This window comes from Dreissena polymorpha, chromosome 5, assembly GCF_020536995.1.
Source record: "Dreissena polymorpha isolate Duluth1 chromosome 5, UMN_Dpol_1.0, whole genome shotgun sequence".
NCBI classification, from domain to species: domain Eukaryota; kingdom Metazoa; phylum Mollusca; class Bivalvia; order Myida; family Dreissenidae; genus Dreissena; species Dreissena polymorpha.
The window spans coordinates 122,133,802-122,159,339 of NC_068359.1; the positions used below are offsets into that span (position 1 = coordinate 122,133,802).

At 34.8% G+C, this 25,538-nt stretch overlaps 2 protein-coding genes across 29 annotated transcripts in view; both read left to right on the top strand.

The window, feature by feature from the left end:
• The window catches only part of LOC127832637 (ATP-binding cassette sub-family F member 3-like), a 36,831-nt gene extending 33,079 nt beyond the window's left edge, over positions 1–3,752 (top strand). Inside the window, exon 18 of the mRNA XM_052358200.1 lies at positions 1,009–3,752. Coding sequence (XP_052214160.1) covers positions 1,009–1,164 — 156 coding nt within the window. The 3' untranslated portion in view covers positions 1,165–3,752. The remainder of the gene's footprint in view (positions 1–1,008) is intronic.
• A 5,974-nt stretch (positions 3,753–9,726) lies between these two features.
• The window catches only part of LOC127832638 (uncharacterized), an 84,285-nt gene continuing 68,473 nt past the window's right edge, over positions 9,727–25,538 (top strand). For all 28 annotated transcript variants that reach the window (XM_052358202.1, XM_052358204.1, XM_052358208.1 and 25 more), the window contains exon 1: positions 9,727–9,834. In XM_052358202.1, coding sequence (XP_052214162.1) covers positions 9,810–9,834 — 25 coding nt within the window. In that variant the 5' untranslated portion in view covers positions 9,727–9,809. The remainder of the gene's footprint in view (positions 9,835–25,538) is intronic.

The following is a 25,538-nucleotide window of genomic DNA, read 5'->3' on the forward strand; positions in this document are numbered from 1 at the left end:
TCAATCAGTTTGAGGTAATATAACTCAATCAGGTTGAGGCAATTTCAATCAGTTTGAGGTTATATAATTCAATCAGTTTGAGGTTATATAACTCAATCAGGTTGAGGTTATTTCAATCAGTTTGAGGTTATATAATTCAATCAGTTCGAGGTTATATAACTGAATCAGGTTGAGGTAATATAACTCAATCAGTTTGAGGTTATATAATTCAATCAGTTTTAGGTTATATAATTCAATCAGTTTGAGGTAATATAACTCAATCAGTTTGAGGTAATATAACTCAATCAGGTTGAGGTAATTTCAATCAGTTTGAGGTTATATAATTCAATCAGTTTGAGGTTATATAACTCAATCAGGTTGAGGTTATTTCAATCAGTTTGAGGTTATATAATTCAATCAGTTTGAGGTTATATAACTGAATCAGGTTGAGGTAATATAACTCAATCAGTTTGAGGTTATATAATTCAATCAGTTTTAGGTTATATAACTCAATCAGTTTGAGGTTATATAACTCAATCAGTTTGAGGTAATATAACTCAATCAGTTTGAGGTAATATAACTCAATCAGTGTGAGGTAAAATAACTCAATCAGTTTGAGGTAAAACTATGGGGAGGGCGGATGCTCGAGAAGTTTTAGGACATATATGTAAGTTTTGAGTTTAAATAACAATGGTTTACCTTAAATTTATAGTGGTGTAAGATTTGATGTAAAATAATAATTGTTTGGTTAATTGAGTGGTAAAATAAAAGTGGTTTGAGGTAAAACAATTGTGGTTTTTAATAAAATAATGGTGGTTTCAGGTGATGGTATGGTGGTTTTAGTAGAAATAATAATGGTGGTCTGAGATAAAATAATTGTGATTTAAGATAGAGTTGTGATGATGTGGTAGGTTTGCATGGAGGTCTTATTACCTATGCAGTTTTTTCTTTGTTTATCTAATTTCAGCATGAAGAGCTCAATGAAGACCCTTAGTTTCTTAATATGAATTCCTTGTTTCTCACACACAGGGAGGAGTGATTCTGGTCTCGCACGACGAGCGTCTCATCACCATGGTCTGCCAGGAACTGTGGGTGGTAAAGAACAACAAGGTGATCTCCCTTGAGGGAGGCTTCGACCATTACAAGAAGATTGTGGAGGAAGAGCTGAAGGAGCAGGGCTGCTGATTGTTGACCACTAAGATCTTGGGTTGTAATTGGATGGAAACATGCAGTAAATGGCTCCAATAGTGTGTCACTCCAACTGTGTCACTAAGGCTCCTGGAGCACAATTCACAAAGATTCTTAGGAAAGTCTTAAATTTACTTTAAATATATTGTTTAAAAAAAGGCAATAATTAAGGCTCCTATCGTTATGATATGATAGTGTCATGACTCTCCTGGGTCATAGTTTGTAAAGCTCTTTAATCAATCATCAATCTAAAAATTGCAGGTTATCAGATTTTCTCTGCTTTGGTGATTTAATGCTCCATAAAGGGGGGGGGAGCAAATACTGGTATTTGCCGCTTAGGTCTTATATCATAAATATGTCACTTTTTGTTTCTGCACAACATCTTATACACTGATGATCCCAAGGTATTTTGGAGCTTTATTTTGAAAACAAGGTTGAATTGGTATAGAAGAATAGAAGTTACCAAGCATGATGATTTTATTTCACTGCTGTATATTATTGTACATTTGAGTCATGTTCTGAGAAAACTGGGCTTAATGCATGTGTGTAAAGTGTAGTCCCAGATTAGCCTGTGACGTCCCCACAGGCTTATCAGGGACAACACTTCCCGCTTTTATGGTATTTTTAGGTTCAAGGAAATCCCTCCATACCGAAAATCAAGTTTAGGCGGAAAGTGTCGTCCCTGATTAGACTGTGCGGACTGCACAGGCTAATCTGGGATGACACTTTATGCAGGTGCATTAAGCCCAGTTTTCTCAGAACGCGACTCATTTAATTGTAATATTTGTCTTATGCCATCTGCATTTGGGCTGTCTAGTCAGGAACTTCCCTTTCCACTAATGACACCACAAAACCTTCGGTGACTATAGTGGACAGAGTAGCTCCTTACCTGACTATATATGGCTTTAGACCCATTTTCGCATAGTCAGGGTATTTTTAATGTTGTAAAGCAGAATGATGTTGGGTTGATTTGTATGAGTGAAACAATACAAAAAGCCCAAGTGTAAAATTTATATGCACTTCAAAACAAAAGCGTTTTTTTATGTATTGATAAACAACAATAACCCAAATACATTATTCAAAGCAACATACAATGCCAATGTTGACAATATTGTACTGTTAAGTAACCACTATTCTGATTTGTTGATGTGTTTGCAAGTCAGAACAATTGTTTGCATAATAGGAAATTTGGTTGCTAACAAACAATGTGTTCAAACCGTCATGTAGACATATTATTCCTCATAATGGGTCAGTTTCATAAAACTTGTACGAAGCGTTTTCTTACATAAGAATTTTTACAAAAATCTTAAATTGTATATGAAACAGGCCAATGTATATAGTTTTCTTATTCATATTATTATGATTAATTTCATACTCCACACTGCCGCTTTAATAAAGCAAGTTTTAATGCAAAAGCATCTGTTTGTATCTAATTCTTGGCAGTACATAAATTGGAAATGTAGAAATAATGCATTTATAAGAGACATGATCATATAGATATCTTCTATGTGTTCAGAGTACCTTATATAGAAGTCAGTGACATTGGAAATATACTTTTTGGTTTATACTGTGGATTGACGTGCTGTTTTGATTCTTCCACCAATATACAGACACATTTGTTCAAATTCCAGTTTTCAAATATTTTGTGCTTAGATACTATGGTTATAAACTAAATATTTGGTCAGTGTAGTATTAAAATTAATGAATATGGTATATATTGTTCTTTTGATCATATTCATAGTTACTGGAATAGTAGCACCTTTTTATGCCCCCGGATCGAAAGATCGGGGGCATATTGTTTTTGGCCTGTCTGTCTGTCCCTCTGTCATTCATTCATTGTATGTGTGTGTCCGAAAACTTTAACCTTTGTTAAAGTTTTGCATTAACTTTTGCATTATTGAAAATAGCAACTTGATATTTGGCATGCATGTGTATCTCATGGAGCTGCACATTGTGAATGGTGAAAGGTCAAGGTCATCCTTCAAGGTCAAAGGTCAAATATATGGCTTCATAGCGGCGCAATAGGGGGCATTGTGTTTCTGACAAACACATCTCTTGTTTGTAGGAGTTTTGATAAAAGATTTCCAACATTATACTAAAATATATGATTTACAACTTTCTGTTTGTAACAGTTGAAACATATGATTCTTGGACGCCATCTTACATACCAAATGTGTATATGTAAACATTGTAATTTAAAAAGGTCACGTCATGCGCAAATGGAGTTATTGTTACATGTGTTGTTACATTTTACGACCAGCGTAGCTCCAGACTAGCCTACGTGTTTGCATTAAAGGGACATCTCAGCCTTGCTTGACTTCATGGCCGACAGGGAAGCTCCTGACCACATTGGGAAGGCAGGGTTACATCTTCATGGGCCGCATATAGAATAAGCCCCATTTTCGCATGACCCAGATTAAATGTCGACATTTGTATTTTTCACCAATATATGGCTCTAGGTATGTCCTATGTATTGGATTAGTGGATATACCAGTCATATACTATTGTTCATGATTGTTTTAGTGTTTTCTTTCGTCCTGAAAATGACTGTGATCATGAAAAATTAAAATATGGACATTTCATAATGAGGTTTGTGATTACTGAAAGAATGCTACAGGGATTCTGCAGTTTTACGTGAAATTCATACTGTCCGATTTTTCAAAGTCTCCACTTGATGCATCAGCCACGGGACTTTTATGTCAACTCTTCATGCTACCAGGAGACTTACCGGTTTGTTCATGTGTATATTTTAGACCAATGTGCTGTAACAATTGAAGGACTTGTACTTCAATCATCTCATGTTCCACAATACTTCTCTATCGGGCCAACTCGGTCCAGTATGCAGTTAACATGTAAGCAGTGCCCTATGTAGTCCAAAATTACGTTTTCGCGCCATTTTTACGGTTACGGGCATGCACCTCTCGTACCATCGTTTTTTTCTGACAAATGTGTTTTGTATGATTACGTTTGCAATAGTGGCAAACGATTATTTGTTAAAAATAGATTTTTGATACATTTCAAAACAACCTTTGAATTCATTTGTTCTCGTTTTTTTACATAGAATCTAATATATAGATTCAAATACTAAAAGCGTATACGTTGTGTATATAACAATTAACACACTCGAATTTGTAAATGGGCCTATGTAAAACGCAAATGTGAAAGAATTTCGGGTTTATATTTCGCTGATAAACATTTCAATCACCGATTCACATTCATTTCTCACTTAGTTAATATGCATATGTTCAATACCACAGATCCGAAGATCCGAAGAGTTTAGTAAATTAATTAAAAGGGAATGTGGGACAAGCAAAATGCAGCCCCAAGCGCCGAATAACCTCTTCAAAATTGCCATTGCCATACACACACTGACACGTTCCACTGCGCTAGTCGACGACATAAGAAACACAGCAAAAGTTCAAGATTTTACAGCAAGACAAACGCATCTGAATCGAGTAATACCTGATACAAAATCGTGATGCCACATTATCGGCAATGTGCGGTAACCATGTGTGGCGCGCACTTTGAATTTTACGATACTTCATTCTGCATAACATGCAAATGACGTGTGTTGATATTTTTTTTATCAGATTAAGAACCATAAATAATTGGACACAAGTTATTTGAAGATAAACTTGAAAAAGCCAACATCGTATTTCAAATATGTAAACACGTCGGTTTCGATACGCTTAAGCAAATGTTGCCTTAATTGCTTACAATTACCATGCAATCATCGACACATGTCTTGCGAAAGGGCCGCATTTCAAATGCAACAGAGCCGAGTATATTGCCTACCCAAGTTATTGACCTCCGCACATGTGTCGCGTGCACTTGCTATAAAAATGTAAAAAGAAAAATAGAAACATAGTGTCATAACATTGACCACACATTATGCGGATGGTGCAAACTTGATCGCTCATTATTGGCGTCGCCCTAAAGGGCGGCGACTAGTATGTAATGCATTTTTTTCGCTTATGGGAGGAGAAGTTATTTTACGGATCAATGTATATATTTTTGTTTTAAGAATATATTGCATAGTGGTGATTTTTTGTGTAAATTAGTGTAATTAAGTACTGCATTTGTGCCTATTACATTTATTACAACATTTATTGCCAATAATGCAAAGCTAATTGTTTTAATTAATAACTGAGTCACAACTGATCACAGGGGAAAGATCACAGGGACTGGCAACATTCGCGAAAGTTTCTGGTTTTGTATAAAAACAAAAGATGTTTTGTATAAAAACAAAACATAATCAAAATATATTTATTTTGTGGTTTTTCTTATTTGCTTATTTAGTGGAGATCAATGAAGTACGATATTTGACGACCTATCGCGCAAGCAAGTTTATTGGAAGGCGTAGTGGTACGAAAACGTACAATGTATTAGTTTATTAATAGACATATAATAACGATCGCTATACACAACTTCGCCAAATAGCAGTACATAAGTTAATGTCAGCCGGAATAGCTCAGTTGGGAGAGCATTAGACTGAAGTTGTTTACGCAACAGTCATCTAAAGGCCCCCGGTTCTATCCCGGGTTCCGGCACGAACGGAACAGTTCGGTGGCTGACAATTTTTTCAGTCAGGTTAATAAATATAATAAAGGTTTATTTTATGTTGACATTTTAAAATCCATTTTACTACAATTGATTATTTTTATTAAAATTAATGGATGCAACGTGGTGACAACGTTAATTAAAATGTCTTACATCACTTAAATATCTTATAACAAAATACACGTGTTTTTATATTAACAAATAAATGCAAACAACACATCTATTATCCATGTATTTTTATGGTTGTCTATCATAGGCCTATCCCTACAAGATATAGAGCGCGAAGCGCGACACGTATTATTGATTATAACAATGAGTTGCGATAAAGGAATCAGCCGCTTATCAAGGAGGAACTGTGTCCCAGCAACCAGTTTCCCTAGAGTCAAGTTGTTTTTTTAAGAACCACATATAGAGCGCGAAGCGCGACACGTATTACTATCCAGGTGGTTTGGGCCCTTTAGCATTATCCGACCATTACGCCCTTAGTTATCTTCCTAAGAATTTGAGAAATTTTGAAATCCTTGTTCGAAGTCCAAAATTTTCATCCGATTGTTCCCAAACTTTCACAGGTTTTTTTATCAATGAGGACCCAACCCAAACTCTATATGAGCAATATCGGACCATATGTCCAGAATTATGTCTCTTTGAATTTAAAACTAAAAGTGAAAAACTGCTTGGTTAGGTTATTATGTCATCATTTTATCATCAGATTCTTTCCAAACTTACAGTGTCTTCATATCAATGAGCATTTTTACCTCATTTAAAATAAAATGAGAAACATCGGGACAATAAGTCCAGAAATTTTTCTATTAAATTTGACAAAATATACAATTTCCACTTGTTTAAAAGATTTCACAACTTGCGTCTGAATCTTTACAAAATTGTTAAGTTTTTTTATATCAGTATTACTCGAACCCTTTTGAAAATGATGAACATCGGAGCAATAAATCTATTATGATCTTTACTGAATTTCAAAGTATTGTGAAAGGCAGCTTCTTTATACAATTTACAGTTTTCATTCAATTTTTTTTCAAACTTTTACAGTGTTCTCATATCAATGAGTACTCAACCCCTATCGTAAATGAGCAACGTAAGAATAAGTTCAGAATCATCTCCCCTTGAAGTTGAGAAAAATATGAAATTACGATTACAAGATGAAGCAGATTTTTTAAAACCTACACAGTTCTGTTCCATAAATGAAAGCTGCACACGGATACCAGTAAAAAAAGGAAACCAATGTAAATAAAATGAACTATGAAATATTTGGGGGGTTACAACACAAAATCATAGATAATGGTTATTTGGGAGTTATAACACAACATCATAAATAATGGTTATTTGGGGGTTACAACACAAAATCATAGATACTGGTTATACCAGTATCGTTGTCTATTTTGTTTAAAATAATCGGCCAATATATTAATATTAACAGTAGAAAAAAATCGTTCCATGTAACTTCATTGAGTGCCTTTTACACTGAAATTCCCGACGCCCTTTGATGCTTTGCATCAATACTTATCTTGTAATAATTGTAACGGTCGTTACGGCGACCTTGCGGACGTAAGCAAACGGAAGGACGTCGTATGGACACTTCGTTTCAAACAATTGTCCACGCACAAAACTATAATGACCACTGGCTATATGAAAAGAGCTCTTGCACAGTATTATGACGAACAACCGCTCCACCAACTTGAACGAGGATAAACACAAAGATCACACAAAGTTTTAGACAAAAATCTCGTCGTTAGATCACCTTAACTCTGTTTTAACTGGTTCATAAGTCCATATTTCTTCCAGTCGATTTTCTTCCCATGCGATGAGATGGATCTGCGTAATATTAAATTAAAATCCAAATATATATATATATCATTTTGAAATAGCGGAAACATCTATTTATAATTCCGTAGGTTTATTTTTAAACGGTTGTTAATACCTTGTACTTAAGTCGAGCATTTGCCACATTGGAAATCCCTTTTTAACTCATTATTATCAGGCATTTCCGATTTGTTTAGGAGTACCATCTTGCAAGCAGTAATTTTTGGATTCCACAACTCAAATATTGCATTTTATATGTTGGCTTTGAATACATGCACTATATAAGATGTTTGCATATTTTTCAGCGTATATGTCTCACCCAGGTTTTGAAATGTGTCGACCTGTTTTATTGTCCAAGTAGATGTTTATAAAATGCCCCGCCAATAGGCCCGCATGATTACGCAATCATTTAATATACATAAACTAAGCATAATATAAACGTTCCGTATTTCCTTCATTAATTATTCATTGATATAGTGAAAAACTTGCTGACGATCCATTTCGTGTAGTGTAGGGTAAAGTACACTCATTGGTTGGAAGTCTCCATTTTGTGTGCAGATATGTTCAATATACGACACACACATGATGTAATAGATTTTTTTTTGTTCTGCAACATATACGGGATCGGGAGGTGGAAGTTTCGAGCCCCATGGGAGCATTTGTCGAAGGATGGATGTTTGTCATGGGGCTTGTTCCGATATGGCCGGCTCGTGGGCCGCGAGCGTTAAAAATAAATGGTCACCGACTTCTATCCGTCTGGCGCCTGACACAGTGATAGGAGTTGGGAGGTACATGGTATACACACGCAAACAGTGTCTCATAAGCCAAATCGGCTGGTCCTTTCAATGGGGGTGACACTATAATAAATACCGGTAAAGACCTTTTATACGATTAGATGTTGTTTTTGTATCGATTTTGCGCTTAGAATAACTTGGACGTTTACAAGTATTATTAATCATGTAGTTGTGTTGAGCCTTATAATCCGTTCCCGTGAGTAACATAAAAAAGTTCACTTTGTCGTATTTGATGTTAACATTAAAACATTTAAAACATGTGTTATTTAATCAAACGCTTATTTTACTGTAATGGTGTGTAATGTGTACACTTATCTAAAACACAGAACATTCCGCTGCGTATCATTTCATGGTCACTTTTGGGCCATAATGTCCTTGGAGTAGATCGGTGATTGTGAGCCAGAATGAATAACGCTCAGTGTAATTGTATAGTATAATATTTAAAATACATAGTATAAAATGCCATGTTAATATAAATGATAATTACCTAAGCATATAGGTGTTTCGTTCATATTCGTTTGTCTATATGTATGTGGCAATTATTTCCTGTAGACTATTTATTTTCGTCTTTCTTTTTTCAAACAATGATAGAGATCTACATACATAGATAAACATATAGGCCGTGCTCTGTGAAAAGAGGGTTTAATGCATGTGCGTAAAGTGTCGTCCCAGATAAGCGTGTGCAGGCCGCAGAGGCTAATCGCGGACGACACTTTCCGCATAAACTGGATTTTTGCTACGAAAATAGTTTCTTTAAACGAAAAATGTCATAAAAGCGGAAAGTGTCACATGCATTAAATATAATTGTTATCCGGCATAAACAATATACAACAGTGGAACATTTGAAGCGTTTTAGATTTAAAAATGACTGAGTATGTACAAAAGTCAGTTTCCAACTCACATTGTAATAATTAACGCAAATTACAGTTATTTATTGTATGCTTTCCGGTGGTTTATAGAGAAATATCAGTGAATTAATTAATTTCATGAAAAAAAATCATAAAATAAAAAGAAAATTTGTTGGATTCGGTAGAATATCGATTTTAATTCACTCGTGATCATAGAAAATATGCGCCACTCGTGAAAATATCATTTTCTATGATCACTCGTGAATTAAAATCGATAATCCACCGAATCCAACAAATATCCTCTATATATTTGTTCAGTTATGTTATAGTTTGCATGTTACGGAATAGGAAATGCACTGTGAAAAGTTTACGAGAATGTTACTGGTGTGTAGCCCATGATAAAACTAACATACAAATAAAGTGAGTTAAAAAAAGTTTTAAGGTCCCTTGAACATACCCTTGCAATCACAACTAATTAAATTGAATAATTACTGATGCCTATTCTGTATTTGTCTTTAATATTGGTTGTTGTTTTTTTAACCGATGCCGTAACGCAAATTATTCGCTGCACAAAATGTAAACATTGTTCGTGACATTTACCCGACATTTACAGAAGAAAAGAGAAATGCCATTCAGAATCTACGTTTTAGGTATAGTGTCTTTAAAACACTCATTGTACTTTGATGTAAGTGAAGATAAGGTCAAAAATCATCCATGGTTCTCAGGTTTAATTAGACTGTCCTTTCGTAGATGAAAAGGAAATCCGGCTTCGTTCAAATCGTTTTGGTCTAGTAACTTTCGGCCCAAAGCCAAATTCACTAAACAGTACACGCAATATGTAACTAACATTGTTTTAATTATCAGTTCTTTTATCTCCGTTAACATACTTAAAATGTGTTTTCCATGCTAAATCTGCATTTAATGAAAAAAATATTGGATAAAGTTAAGACAACACTTTTAGCCTACAGATAGTCCAAATAATTAGACGTAAGCTACCCCGCTTATTTATAGGAGTGTCGATGTAAATCGACCTCATATTTATAGGAGTAGCCTACAGCCGCAGAACAACACAACAACAACACAACAATTCCCTCCAACTTTTCACCCTTCCAAAAAAAACGTGAGCGGAAATCGCTCTTTCTGAAACCTCGTTATGGAACTATAAGCGCTTGATGACCAAGAGTTCAACCAATGTTTGTAAACATGCATTTGTTTGACGAAAAAATCATAACATGACACTACAGAAAAAATAATGTTTCTGAAAATACTCTATCCTTACCAGCCTTACAATTTAGAAAAATGCCGGAACTGGATGAAAGCCGAAACTGCATGAATGACTGTAGTTCTTCTTGAATGCAACAAAGGGTCAAAAGCTGGGATTTGGCATATGACAACTAGTTCTAGAAACATAACAGGATTGCATAATACAGTTATTCAAACAGTTCTACGTTGCTATTATATGCAACATGTGATTATTACCCAAATTCGTTTGATACACAATTTAGTGGCATCGCATATAATAATATTCTCGAAAATGTTCTGTTCTAATTTGCTTGTTAGCATGTACAGATTTTAAAAGCAGTATTTTGCATGAGCGAGGGCGGGGCATTTTTCCTTCTATGGCTATATATGGCTATAGTAAAAAACAAACTTTCTAGTTTGCTCAATCTACATGAAATTTGGTCAGAACATTGGTTTCCTGTGTAGTAAAGTTTGGTTTTATTATGTCAATATTATGTGAAATTAACTGTATTATGTAATTTTTCATAACACAGAATTTTCATAGTAATCGTAACTGTTTTGTAAACTAAATTTTTGAAGCACTTTCTAGACTAACAGTAACTTATATTAATATCAGTTTTTTTGACAGATTTTGAACTTCTTTTTACATTCATTTACAGGGTTCGCACAGGGCTTGAAAAGTGCTTGAAAACGAGTCCAAGGCTTGAAAAGCCCTTGAACAAAGGTTGGCCTTGAAAAAGTGCTTGAAAAGTGCTTATTTTATGTAAAAAAGCCTTAAAAATGTTTACTTATGCTCAAACATACTTTAATCGTCGCTTTAGTTATTTTACTTAAGTCGTTCTTAAGGGAAATATTATGAAAATTTATCATAAATTCCTTCGCGCAATAAAGTTGAATATGAAATATAAGTTTCGTACACTATTTAGTACGAAACGTTATGTGCAGTACACGTCACAGATTATGTGTACTACGTCAGAGGTTCTCCATAGTGATCAATTTTTGCGAGTGAAAACGCAGGGATGGGGAAGTGTCGTTTCAAACCAGGGTGGTTTACTGAATAAGAGGAGAGAGCTAAAGAACTGGAAAAGGAAATCAATTCTGTTAAAGACAAAATGTTATAGTAACTGACTGCTGTTCAAATGTAATGAACTAGTCTGTTTGATGTGAGCATAGAAAGAGAAAATGTGTTTGTTTGTAATAACTTTTACTAGAGTTGCGACACCTTAAGGGTTTCGCGTGATGGAATGAGTGGAGAGATGAAATCAAATTGAAAATCGATTATTTCTATAAAAAAAATGGTACGAAAAAATATGTGGGTAGGAAAAAAAAACAAATTTGGGTACGAAAACAAATTTGAGTACGATAAAAAGGGTACAAACAAAATAAGGGAACGAAAAAACTATTTTGGTACGAAAAAAATGGGTACAAATAAAAAATAAGGTACGAAAAAATTTGTGTACGAAAAAAAAATGAGTACGAACAAATGGGTACGAAGAAATTTGGGTACAAACAAATTTGTGTACGAAAAAATTGGGTACAAAAAAATGTGGGTACGAAAAAAAAATTGGTTATGAAAAAAAATTAGGGTAGGAAAAACTATTTGGGTACGAAAAAAAAGGTTCAAATAAAAATTTGGGTACAATAAAAATTGGGAACAAAACGAATTTGGGTACGAAAAAAATTTGAGTACGAACAAATGGGTTCAAAGAAATTTGGGTTCGAACAAATTTGTGTAAAAAAAAAATTGGGTACGAAAAAAAATTTGGTTATGAAAACCTATAGGGAACGAAAAAATTAGGGTACAAAAAACTATTTGGGTACGAAAAAAAAAGGGTACATATATAAATTTGGGTACAAAAAAAATTGGGTACGAAACAAGTTTGTGCACCGACGGACAGACGAAGCGGCGACTATATGCTCCCCCTAAAAAATTTGGGGGGGAGCATAATAAACAAGTTATGGCAATTTAAAGGTGGTACGCAAACTTAATAATAGATTTATCAATTATATGCTTATTCTAAGTGAAAAAAAGGCCATAATTGTTACAAAATGCTTGATACAGTTATCTGCTCTTGTTTATACATTGGGGTCATGTTGGTTAATAAGCAAAATACATGGTGTATGAACGCAATATGTCAAGTGACATAAAAAATATTTGAGGTCATATGCAAACTTTAACATAGATTTATCAATAATATGCATATTATTCTTAGTTAAAAAGGGCCTAATTCTGTTAAAATGCTTGATACAGTAAATGAGTTGTCTGCTCTTGTTTATAGATTGGGGTTATGTCGGTAATGAAGTATGCAAAATATAAAAGCAATATGTCAATGGACATAGGAAATATATTTGAGGTGGTACGCAAACATTCCAATGCGCACGCCGACGCCGGGTTGAGTAGGATAGCTCGACTATATATATTTCATATATAACAGTCAAGCTAAAATGTAAATATACCATAAACAACAGGCTAACCTCAATCACAACTTTAATGCAATGCTTATAACAATAGAGATACAATGATATGCCAGGGATTGAAACTAACTGTTTACTATTGTGGGCAACCATCTTTAGTATTTTGGTTGCCCAGATAAAGAATAACGAGCCCAGAAATATGAACATGTGAATATTATACATTCTTTTAATAAAATAATAGATAATAAAATACATTTGCTGACAACACATGTTCAATGCATGATGTTTTATTATGAGCCTGAATTGAATCATGTCCTATTCCTAAATAATGAATGTTATTTAACTAGTATTGATCCATGGTGATCAATTGTTTTTCAATTTTTATTGCAGTGAATTGTTTTAAGCTTTAAAAAAAAGAAGTTTACCAACTTTTGAAATTGAGTTGCCCAGGCCAAAATCTACTTGCCCCGGGTTCACGGTAAACCACTTATTTCCATCCCTGTATGCTCTTCATTTTCTGTTCTTCCATCCCATTCTCAAAATTAAGTTTAAAGCCGATATTTTTTAATAACATTAGTATGAATTACTAACCATTATCACCCAAAAAACAATTTTACAAAGCTGTAATCCTGTCGTAGAGATTTAGTTTACTATTATCAGTGTTCTCTTTAAATACCGGCTGCTAGCGATCTTGCCGGTTACATTAACTCTTGATGCCGGCTACTTTTCCCAAATATATCAAGTAAATGTCACAAATGCTTTGGTTTTACTGCATAGTTGCCGGCCATATAACTGGCTACTCAAATTTTCCTGGAAAACACTGAACTATGCATGACAAACACACAAAAATTAAATACATCTTAGATTCATTGTAAAAAATAAATTGACACTTCCAGCTTGTCGTCACTAAAATCCAAAGATTCAAATAATTTTCCACGAGATACGTCAACAATTGCGTAATCAAATGAATGAAAAATAAAAGTAAAGAAAGCCGGATTTTACATACATTTCAGGTTGAAACACAACAAGGTAAAGGTAGTCGGTGAGATATAATAATAATACAGTTAGTAAGGCTCGTACCCTGGGTACGGTAAATATACTAAAACATACCCGGGAATTTTAACACTAAATCGGTTGTTGTCGGCTATTTTGTAAAAATTAATTATGTTTACATTTATGTCAATTTTCTGTTAAATGGCATTTATACAATGTATTATCAAAACTCATTTTTACAATCATTAATGTGATTCAATTTAAAATCTTAAATTGTTTAAAGTCGCGTCATTGTATGACGTTGTCAAGTATATTTTCCGCGATGTCGCACGTTCACTTTTTACCGTCATAGATTTTTTTAAAGAAACATTTTTTGGTTTGCGAGGTCCGTTAAATGGGGAACACCATATTTGGTATTTATATTATGTTTTAACAAATAATTCATGCTGTGTAATAAATATTGTTTAAGATATTTCGATATTTATTGAAACCTTTTATTCTAATGAGTGTATGCTATCATATTATACTTCGAATAGCAGATCTGTTGTACTATAATCGTATTATTCATTCTTTATTGTTAATTTCATTTATTGTAGAGAATCGTCAATGTTACATCTAGTCGCCAATCCTTGTCGTTAGTGTTAGTTTTCAATTCTTGTTATCATTGCCGTCAATGTTAGTCGTCAATCCTTATCGTCATTATACATGAAGGAAATAAAAGCAGAAACAGAGACGTATTCTTGATTACTTGATTATTCCTACGGCGTCCTCTCAACACTCATACTAAAAAGCATGTTGATGCAGATTTTTTTTAAAGAGAAGTTTCTTTAATGTAAACAATATTGTTTTACTTTAATCGCTAGCATGTTTAACGACATCGGATTTTTGGCAGATATACAACTTGGATACAATCTAATATTTGCGGGTATGTTTAAGTTTCTTTACCGTACCCGGGCTACATGTAAGTAAAGTTAAGAGTACCCGGGGTACATGTACCGGTAAGTAGTACCCGAGCCGAGAATGTCAATTGAAGGTGTTAGAGATGCATTGAACCATAAGATTAAAAAGGGTAATTAACCACGGGCTTATTAAAATTAAAACGATGACATTACATTGTACCAGCTGTTTATTGTTGTATACTGTAAGCTTGAAATATTTTAAATAATGTAAACAACTTACCTTGTATAAAGTTGGCACATTGTTGTCAGGTGTAGAAACTTTTATACTTATTTCTGTTAAGTTGTACTGGCTGAACCAAAAGAATTATGTAGTCGTTTCTAAATAATCACGAAACAATCTACTAATGCATATATACTTGCCAGTTGCTGAGTTTGTGCATTTCCATTCATTATACTATCGGCCTTGGCAAACAGCGTAGACTCAGATTAGACGCCGCATGATGTCTGCTATTTGGTACGCAGAAGATTTGCATATCCACGGGTGTTTTATGTCAAATGTTATGGTTTTCAATAGATCGTATACTTATCTACAAAACAGCGAATAAGCGTTCACTTGACATCATTTTTAATTATGTTATTTTGTTAATACTTTCTCGCGTTCTTTTCGCCTTTGGTCGACGCCGTCTGCTATTTCAAACGATGAAGATTTCCGATTAAAAAGGGTAATTAACCACGGGCTTATTAAAATTAAAACGATGACATTACATTGTACCAGCTGTTTATTGTTGTATACTGTAAGCTTGAAATATTTTAAATAATGTAAACAACTTACCTTGTATAAAGTTGGCACATTGTTGTCAGGTGTAGAAACTTTTATACTTATTTCTGTTAAGTTGTACTGGCTGAACCAAAAGAATTATGTAGTCGTTTCTAAATAATCACGAAACAATCTACTAATGCATATATACTTGCCAGTTGCTGAGTTTGTGCATTTCCATTCATTATACTATCGGCCTTGGCAAACAGCGTAGACTCAGATTAGACGCCGCATGATGTCTGCTATTTGGTACGCAGAAGATTTGCATATTCACGGGTGTTTTATGTCAAATGTTATGGTTTTCAATAGATCGTATACTTATCTACAAAACAGCGAATAAGCGTTCACTTGACATCATTTTTAATTATGTTATTTTGTTAATACTTTCTGGCGTTCTTTTCGCCTTTGGTCGACGCCGTCTGCTATTTCAAACGATGAAGATTTCCATATCCACTGGCGTTTTTTTATGTCAAATGTTAGTGTTTTCCAATGGATCGTATACTTATCTACAAAACAGATAAGTAGCGTTCACTTTACATCGTTTGAGGTGATGTTTTTTTGTAAATACTTTCTAAGCGTTCATTCTGACGAAGTCGACCATTTTGACGGGTGTGAAGAAATACCGAATTTCCCGTAATTACCAAAATCCTCAGAAATCCACGAGATCCCACGAAATCCCCATTAATATAGATTGTGTATTGAAAAACTGCGTATTTTAATATAGATCGTTGCGAAATACACTGAAATCACTAATGAAACATTGTTTTATCAAAGTTTGATTTCGGGGATTTCGGTAGGACTTCGGTATATCCACATACCGCATTTTGTAATTCCGGTTTTGTCAAACTTGCGAAACTTTTTCGTGATTTAATAAAAAAACTTGATTTTTCCCAGGTATAACGCCTACGCCAACAGGTAGATCGCATTCTTGTCCATATACATGTCAAATTTCAGCAAACGTGCTTGGCCAGTTTTCAAGCGCCCCAAATCGCGACTATATGCGCCAGCTTAACGAAAGTTAGCCCCCTTTATCATTCGTTCGATTGAACGTCATCAATGATGACGTCCAATACATCACTCATTCCATAAAAGTAAATACAGTACATTCAATGCGGAACAAACGTATTTCGCGATCCGCGGCACCACGGCGAAACGAGTCGATGCCGCGTCGGTCATTGAAGCCGCGTCAGTATGCGGCGGCAAGTCGCATTTCGCCACGAAACTTCGCATCTGTCCGCCGAGGCATGCTGTGATCCGCGACATGATGCCGAGTCGATGCGCATCATGAAATAAAAAATCTTTTTAAAATTTTTAGTTACATGTAGTTAACAAATTTTGAAAGAACAATTATAATAATAATTAAAATCATAATAAATTTATTGTGCGCGGATTGTATTAGCATAGCATAGTTAATGTGTCTGGCCAATTAAGTTTCCCGCCCGTAGTGTATGTATTTCACACATAAACAATGTCACGTAATTATGTTTTCGCACATACAAGTGGTCAAGGCTCCAGCATATGGTGAAATTAATTGCATGTTGATTTTGCTATTATATTTAAGCTGAGAAAATTAGCAGTTTGAAGCCACATCAGTAATCAAGACGGTGACGACGTATTTGTTGTTTTGTTAATTATCAGCTTATTATAACTATTGTTTGAATATGTGTATGTAAACACGTTATATTTTGTTCATATTATTGACCTTATCGCGATGACGTCACAAAAGGGGCAGTCCCTTAGCGACGGTGAAAACAATGCCCTAGATACGGTCGATTTACTACGCTGATTGAGCACCTCTGCTGATATTTCGTCAATTGCATTCCTATTGGGAAGTCGATAGGTAATTGAATGCCATGTAATTGGTGTTTAAAATGTCTTTTGACTATTATAAAGGGTTATATTGCATTTCGAAAGCCCGATATGATCAGAAAATAAAACTAATTGGACTTAATGAATGTCCGTACAAAGTTGCAAGCTGGATGTTGGAAAAATGACCCGACCAAGTGGCCGATGATCGAGTACGGCGACATTCATGATTAACTTTCTCACAGAGACACCGGGTAAATTCGTTTATTCTGTAATAATGGGAGTATCCTTGTAGATGTTGATGTACGTAATGAGTATTGTCGTTCTTTTCAGGGTTCATTCATCTTCGAACATTATAATTATATTTCTACTATGTCAATTTATCACGCTAATGTGAAGCTGTAAAATACGTAGGGACATCTGGTACATGACTTACTGAAAGCCTTAGTTGTGTTCATTGTAATGAGTACGAGTGACAAATATTAAAATGAACACACATATATCTGTATAAATATTTGTTTTTCAAACATTATTTACCCCCGTTGCTGTCAAACGTAATTTCTTTTTTATGATGTCGATCGTTTATTGTCGTAACATTAAATCTTAATACGGAATGACGTCTTTTTAATTAACTGATACACGCTAAATACGTTTCTTGTTTTTTTACGTAAATTTTATAATTATTAAATACTTTCATAAATTAATCGGACTAGTATCTTTACGTTGTAAATTTCTGATAATTTAAATTGGACATGACTTTATATTTGACCATATGTCACATATCTAATTTAAGCAACTGTTAAGTACATCGGCGTTAATTTTTTTTTTTCTTTTTCATAATGCGTTACATCGGCGTTAATTATTCATCCAAATGACTGCTTAGTACTACCAGAAAGAGGAGACATGGTGGCATCTATCGTGTTAAATGACACAGTCTGGACCACCCAGTGTTGTTTATGACACCTTTTTGTCAGTTAAGTATGGACAATATTTGATCAAAACGAGATAATCGGATTATGCAAAAAAAAGGTGCAATTAAACACCAGAATACAAAAGCTTACACGATTTTAAGACTGATGCAAACAATCAAATGAAAAATATTGCATTTAATTTAATTAAATGTTTATTTAAGGTGTCAACGTGTTTTATAAAGCAACTGTATATTCAATTATTTCGGCATTAAAAATTTGGCTTAAATGACTGCTCAGTATGACAAGAGATGCCATAGAGGTATCATAAATTGTGTTTAATGACCACTTGTGGTTTATGCAGAGCCCCAAGTATAGGTCCCCAGCTGGCTTTATGACACCGTGTTTTCTTTGTCTGGACAGTATCCGATCATAACGAGATAATCGGTTTGTGATGAAGAAAGGGGCATTCAAATACCTAACATGCGGAAACTAAAAGTGTCGAAATTGGTGTGAATTAAATAAAAACAATAACATTTATCATGATAATTTATTTAATACGTAACAAGGTAATAAGGTAACAAATATAGAGGTTCAAATCAGCTATACTATATGTTGCATATATTTAAAATTTATTGGTTGTTTGTTTTCATCCTTATTTGTGTTCGTTCATTAAATTAAATTTATTATGAAAGAATTTCTATTTCTGGGTATTTTTATTCTAAAAAATGGTCGCGAAGATGTGCCTTAACTTAAGAAAATTGCGAGCAGTGTTAAATATTTCAATGCAAATAAAATGGCGACAGCGCTTTTGTTTTCACCGTCGTCAAGGGGCATGTAACTCTAACTGACGCAAGTGCCCGGATGTTGCGATAAGGTCAACACAGTTAGTATCGCTACTAATTACCCGATAATTCTGTATATTCCAGTTTTAAAGCAAATGCTGGTAAATATTTACGATACACAAACATTCTCGATATTTCCTTAAGAATCAAATACATTTTGGCATGTGTTACTATTTATAGAGATGATGAAATAACGTCTAATCGGGGCTTTTTTTCAACTGAACACGCGATTCACGCTTAAGGTGATGTTCATATATTTATACATCACAAAATACACCCAAACTTTCCAAACGACGTTCTACATGTCTGCATAATTTTCGCGCGCTTTTTATGAAACAAAGGATATTTTAGCACTGTTTAGTTGACGCTAGAATTTGCCAAAGGTTGCGTTAGCATTAAAATTTGGAAGTGTGTTTCGGATTACAAATTTAATAATGATAATCGAACGAAACATGTATAGCTGCGCGTAATTAATCCTACGCTTCACATACATATATGTACATGTAGGTGGATATCTTTTCACTCGATCCGCCGCGTACGTATGCGGCGGATTTACTCCGCGAAAGTACGCGAGGTTAATACAGACTCTGCGTTGTTGCGCGGATCGATGCCGATTGCCACGGCGATACGCCGCGTGAACACACGATTCGGCGGCCGCGAACTAATAATCTAGCCGTGGCGTAGCTGCGGATTATGTTTGTGCCGCGTTGGCTGTACTGTACATATGTGAGACTCATCGAGTTAAGGATGTATAACCTGTATTTCTATGTAATAACTAGAAATACATGTATGAGTTATTGTGGAATAAGTGTAATGTGTTTAAGCAAATAAAAAAAAGAAGATATTTACTATGTTAATCTGGTTTGAAAATGCAGTTTTTAAAGGAAACTAACGTACGGTTCTCGGTCTTGAAAATGAAAATTTGGCCTTGAAAAGTCCTTGAAAAGTCTTGAATTTAGGTTTGAGATTTCTGTTTGAACCATGATTTAGGTATTTGCTGTATGTTGTTCATTTTTTTAATGATACTTAGATTCTTTAGACTTGGCTTGTACCTGTTCTTAATTTCTGTCATTGTTCTTCATTTTCCGAGTTCTTGGAATAGAAATTAGTTATTTTTGTTAAAGCTGCCTTGGTTTTCACTAATAAATAAATTCTTTGAGTGTATTTAGGCGTCCCTGACTGAACGCCTTTAGTTAATTGAATTACAACCAGTCAGTATAGTCATCCTGACCGGAAATAAGAGTTCGTCAAATAAATATTTCCTCATTACATAAGTGCTAACAAAGTTACATAACTTGTAACCGTCCTGTGACCGGTTCATTTGCGTAATTGAAGGAGACTGCACTGGATAGGACAGTTGAGTTCGATAATGGTTTGGATCGGTAAAAAAAAACATGGGCGCCAGGGTGGGTCTTTTTCCTTATATTTATATAGTAAAAAAGCTTGTGAACAATCTAGAAGTCACATGTTTTGCCTAATCATCATGGAATTTTGTCAAAACATTAGTTATATGGATGTCTCGGTGAAAAAACATGGCCGCCAGGGAGTGGGGCAGTTTTCTTTATATGTATATAGTGACAACATGTGAACAGTCTAAAAGACACATTTTTTCCCAATCTTTATGTAATTTGGACATATCTTGGAAGAGTTAAAAAATGGTTCAGGTCTGTTAAAAAAAACATGGCCACCAAGGGGCCATTTGTTGTTCATTCTTCATGATACTTGGTTAGAACATTTGTTCCATCGATATCTTGGGCTGCAAAGAACAGGTCATTTCTTTTTATCTCAGGTGAGCGACTTTGGGCCTTTCAGGCCCTCTTTTTATTGTTTGATGATTCTGACATGGCATTCTTTTGTCAAATGATTAAAGCGAGACTATAAGATTTTTATATGTGTTAAATTGTAGTATATTGATAAATACATGTTCCAATAACACAAAATAGGCAAGACATTGACCATGAATTTCATAAAATGCAGCAAAGACAAATTAGGGCCCTGAGCCGATGTGAAGAAGATATTTCATGCATATTTTCCTACAATAACCGAAGCGTTTGTCTTTTGATTAGGAGCAGAGTTAGTGTTCGTGTGTCGTATGAATAGACATCGTTGCAGGAATTTAAAAAACAACCATTAAACTAAATTAAGATTCACATCGTACATGCATGATATACATTCTGGCGAATTCGACTGTACAGACATTTTCGATTTCAGAATTAAATATCTGGCTTATTTCGCATTTTTCGACACGTGTTCTTCTTAACTTATATTTTAAATTATATTGAAATGTATAAACTTGAGTTGTTAACACTCTAGAGGTCACATTTTTTTTCTGATCATCATGAAACTTGGTCTGAAGATTTGTCCAAATGATCTCTTGGATGAGTTTGAAAATGGTTTTTGTTGCTTTAAAAACATGGTCACCAGGGGCTGGGCATTTTTCCTTATATGGCTATACATGAATCTTCTAGATTCATTTTCATGTTTTATATGCATTAATTTAATCATTTATAGTGTTTTAAGGTACATTCATTTTCATATTATTTGTAACCTTTTGTATGCTTATTTAGATTGCAAAATTTTGCAAACAAATGATTTTTGACTTTCAAAGAAAAGCCTCTGTTGTTCAGGTATAAAAGTGCTGTTCTATATACATTATATTAATGATAACTAATTATTTTCATACACTTTTTAGCTTACCTGAGCACAACGTGCTCATGGTGAGCTTTTGGGATCGCCTTTTGTCCGTCGTGCGTCCATCGTTGGTCCGTCATCAACATTTTGCCTTGTGAACACTCTAGAGGCCACATTTATTGTCCGATCTTCATTTAACTTGGTCAAAACATTTGTCACAATGATGCCTCGACTGAGTTTGAAACTGGGTCATGCTGGATCAAAATCAAGGTCAAACAAAAGAAAAACCTTTTGAACACTGTAGAAGTCACATTTGATGTCCAATCTTCATTTAACTTTGTCAAAATGTTTGTCTAAATGATTTGTTGGTTGAGTTCAAAAATGGTTCCGGTCCGTTGAAAAACATGGCCGCCCGGGGGCGGGGCAGTATTCCTTATATGGCTATAGAGAAACCTTGTGAACACTCTAGAAGTCACATTGTTTGCCAAATCATCATGAAACTTGGTCAAAACATTGGTTTCATTGATATCTCGGACGAGTTCTAAAATGGTCCAGACCGGTGAAAAAACATGGCCGCCAGGGGGCGGGGCAGTTTTCCTTATATGGCTATAGTAAAACCTTGTTAACACTCTAGAGGCCACATTTATTTTTCATGAAACTTGGTCAGAAGATTTGTCCTAATGATATCTTGGATGAGTCAAAAAATGGTTTTGGTTGCTTAAAAAACATGGCCACCAGGGGGCGGGGCATTTTTCCTAATATGGCTATATATCATGCTTTTGTAAAACCTTTTGTAACACTCTAGAGGCCACAATTATTTTACAATCTTCATGAAATTTGGTCAGAAGATTGGCCTGTATGATATCTTGGATGAGTTTGAAAATGGTTACGTTTGCTTGGAAAACATGGCTGCCAAGGGGCGGGGCATTTTTCCTTAAATGGCTATATATGGCTATAGTTAAACCTTGTGAACACTCTAGAGGCCACATTTATTGTCCAATCTTCATGAAATTGTTCAGAAGATTGGTTTCAATGATATCTTGGATGGGTTCGAAAATGGTTACATTTGCTTGAAAAACATGGCTGCCAAGGGGCAGGGCATTTTTCCTTATATGGCTATATATGGCTATAGTAAAATCTTGTTAATATTCTAGAGGCCACATTTATTGTCCAATCTTCATGAAACTTGGTCAGACGATTCATCCCAATAATATCTTGGACAATTTAAAAAAATGATGCCGGTTGGTTGAAAAACATGGCTGCCAGGAGGCGAGGCATTTTTCCTTATATGGCTATAGTAAAACGTTGTTAACACTCTAGAGGCCACATTTATTTTTCATGAAACTTGGTCAGAAGATTTGTCCTAATGATATCTTGGATGAGTCAAAAAATGGTTTTGGTTGCTTAAAAAACATGGCCACCAGGGGGCGGGGCATTTTTCCTAATATGGCTATATATCATGCTTTTGTAAAACCTTGTTAACACTCTAGAGGCCACATTTATTGTCCGATCATCATGAATCTTGGTCAGATAATTTGTCCCAATGATATCTTGGGTGAGTTTGAAAATGGTTCCGGTTGGTGGAAAAACATGGCCGCCAAGGGGGCGTGGCATTTTTCCTTATATAGCTATAGTTAAACCTTATTAACACTCTAGAAGCTGTATTTATTGTACGATCATCATGAAATTTTGTTAGAAGATTTGTCCCAATGATATTTTGGACAAGTTTTAAAATGGTTCCAATTGCTTGAAAAACATGGCCACCAGTGGGCGGGACATTTTTCCTTATATGGACTTATGAATCTTCATGAAACTTTGTCAGTATATTTGTTTAAATGATATCTTGGATGTGTATGAAAATGGTTCTGGTCTGTTAAAAAACGTGGCTGCCAGGGTGTTCACTAGTCATGAAAGTTGGTAAGAACATTTTGTTCTAATGACATCTTGGGCTGCACAGAATAGGTCAGTTCCTTTGAATCTCAGGTAAGTGACTTTGGGCCTTTCAGGCCCTCTTGTTGCTTATTTGGGACCCTTTGATCATGGAGTTTTACAACCCGATTAAGGTAATAAAACCTGGCATAGAATGCCCTGAGGGCAATGGACCATTATAATTGCATTTGGAATGATGTTGTATTTAGGGAGCAGTATGGTAGTTTTTTTTAACGTTATATACTATTTCAGGTAAGAAATTGCAAATAAGTGAAGTTGTTTTTTTATTTTAACAGGCTTTCCAGCTATTGTCATCACCTTGGCGTCGGCGTCGCCGTCTGCGTCGGCGTCGGCGTCCGGTTAAGTTTTGCGTTTAGGTCCACTTTTCTCAGAAAGTATCAATGCTATTGCATTCAAACTTGGTACACTTACTTACTATCATGAGGGGACTGGGCAGGCAAAGTAAGATAACTCTGGCGTGCATTTTGACTGAATTATGTGCCCTTTTTATACTTAGAAAATTGAAAATTTTGGTTAAGTTTTGCGTTTAGGTCCACTTTTTTTAGAAAGTATCAATGCTATTGCATTCAAACTTGGCACACTTACTTACTATTATGAGGGGACTGGGCAGGCAAAGTTAGATAACTCTGGCGTGCATTTTGACAGAATTATGTGCCCTTTTTATACTTAGAAAATTGAAAATTTTGGTTAAGTTTTGCGTTTAGGTCCACTTTTTTCAGAAAGTATCAATGCTATTGCATTAAAACTTGGTACACTTACTTACTATCATGAGGGGACTAGGCAGGCAAAGTTAGATAACTCTGGCGTGCATTTTGACAGAATTATGTGCCCTTTTTATACTTAGAAAATTGAAAATTTTGGTTAAGTTTTGTGTTTAGGTCCATTTTATTCCTTAAGTATCAAAGCTATTGCTTTCATACTTGAAACACTTACTAACTATCATAAGGGGACTGTGCAGGCAAAGTAATGTAACTCTGACTGGCATTTTGACATAATTATGTGCCCTTTTTATACTTAGAAAATTGAAAATTTGGTTATGTTTTGTGTTTAGGTCCTCTTTATTCCTACAGTATCAAAGCTATTGCTTTCATACTTGCAACACTTATTAACTATCATAAGGGGACTGTGCAGGCAAAGTTATGTAACTCTGACTGGCATTTGGACGGAATTATGGGCCCTTTATACTTAGAAAATTGAAAGTTTGGTAAGTTTTGTGTTTTGGTCCACTTTACCCCTAAAGTATCATAGATATTGCTTTCATACTTGGAACACTGGCAAACTGTCATAAGTGTACAGTAAAAGGACAAGTTGCATAACTCTGAATGTAATTTTTAAGGAATTATGGCCCTTTTTTGACTTAGTAACTTTGAATATATGGTTAAATTTTGTGTTTTGATCCACTTTACTTCTTAAGTATTAAGGCTATTGCTTTCAAACTTCAAATACTTTCATGCTATCATGAGGTTATTGTACCTGGCAAGTTGAATTTTACCTTGACCTTTGAATGACCTTGACTCTCAAGGTCAAATTATTAAATTTTGCTAAAATTGCCATGACTTCTTTATTTATGATTAGATTTGATTGATACTTTGACAAAACTACTCTTACCTGACATACCACAATAGACTCCACCCAAACCATTCGCCCGTGCCCCCCCCCTCTCCCCCCCCCCCGAATCCCCCCCCACTATTTTTTTTTTTTTTTTTTTTTTTTTTTTTAAGATCATCTCACAAATGACCACCACACCCTCACACTATACCCCCCCCCTACCCCACCCCCTCCCCCAATTTTTTTTTTTAAACGGTTAAAAAACAAAACTATTTATTTTGATTATTTTATGTTTGAAAT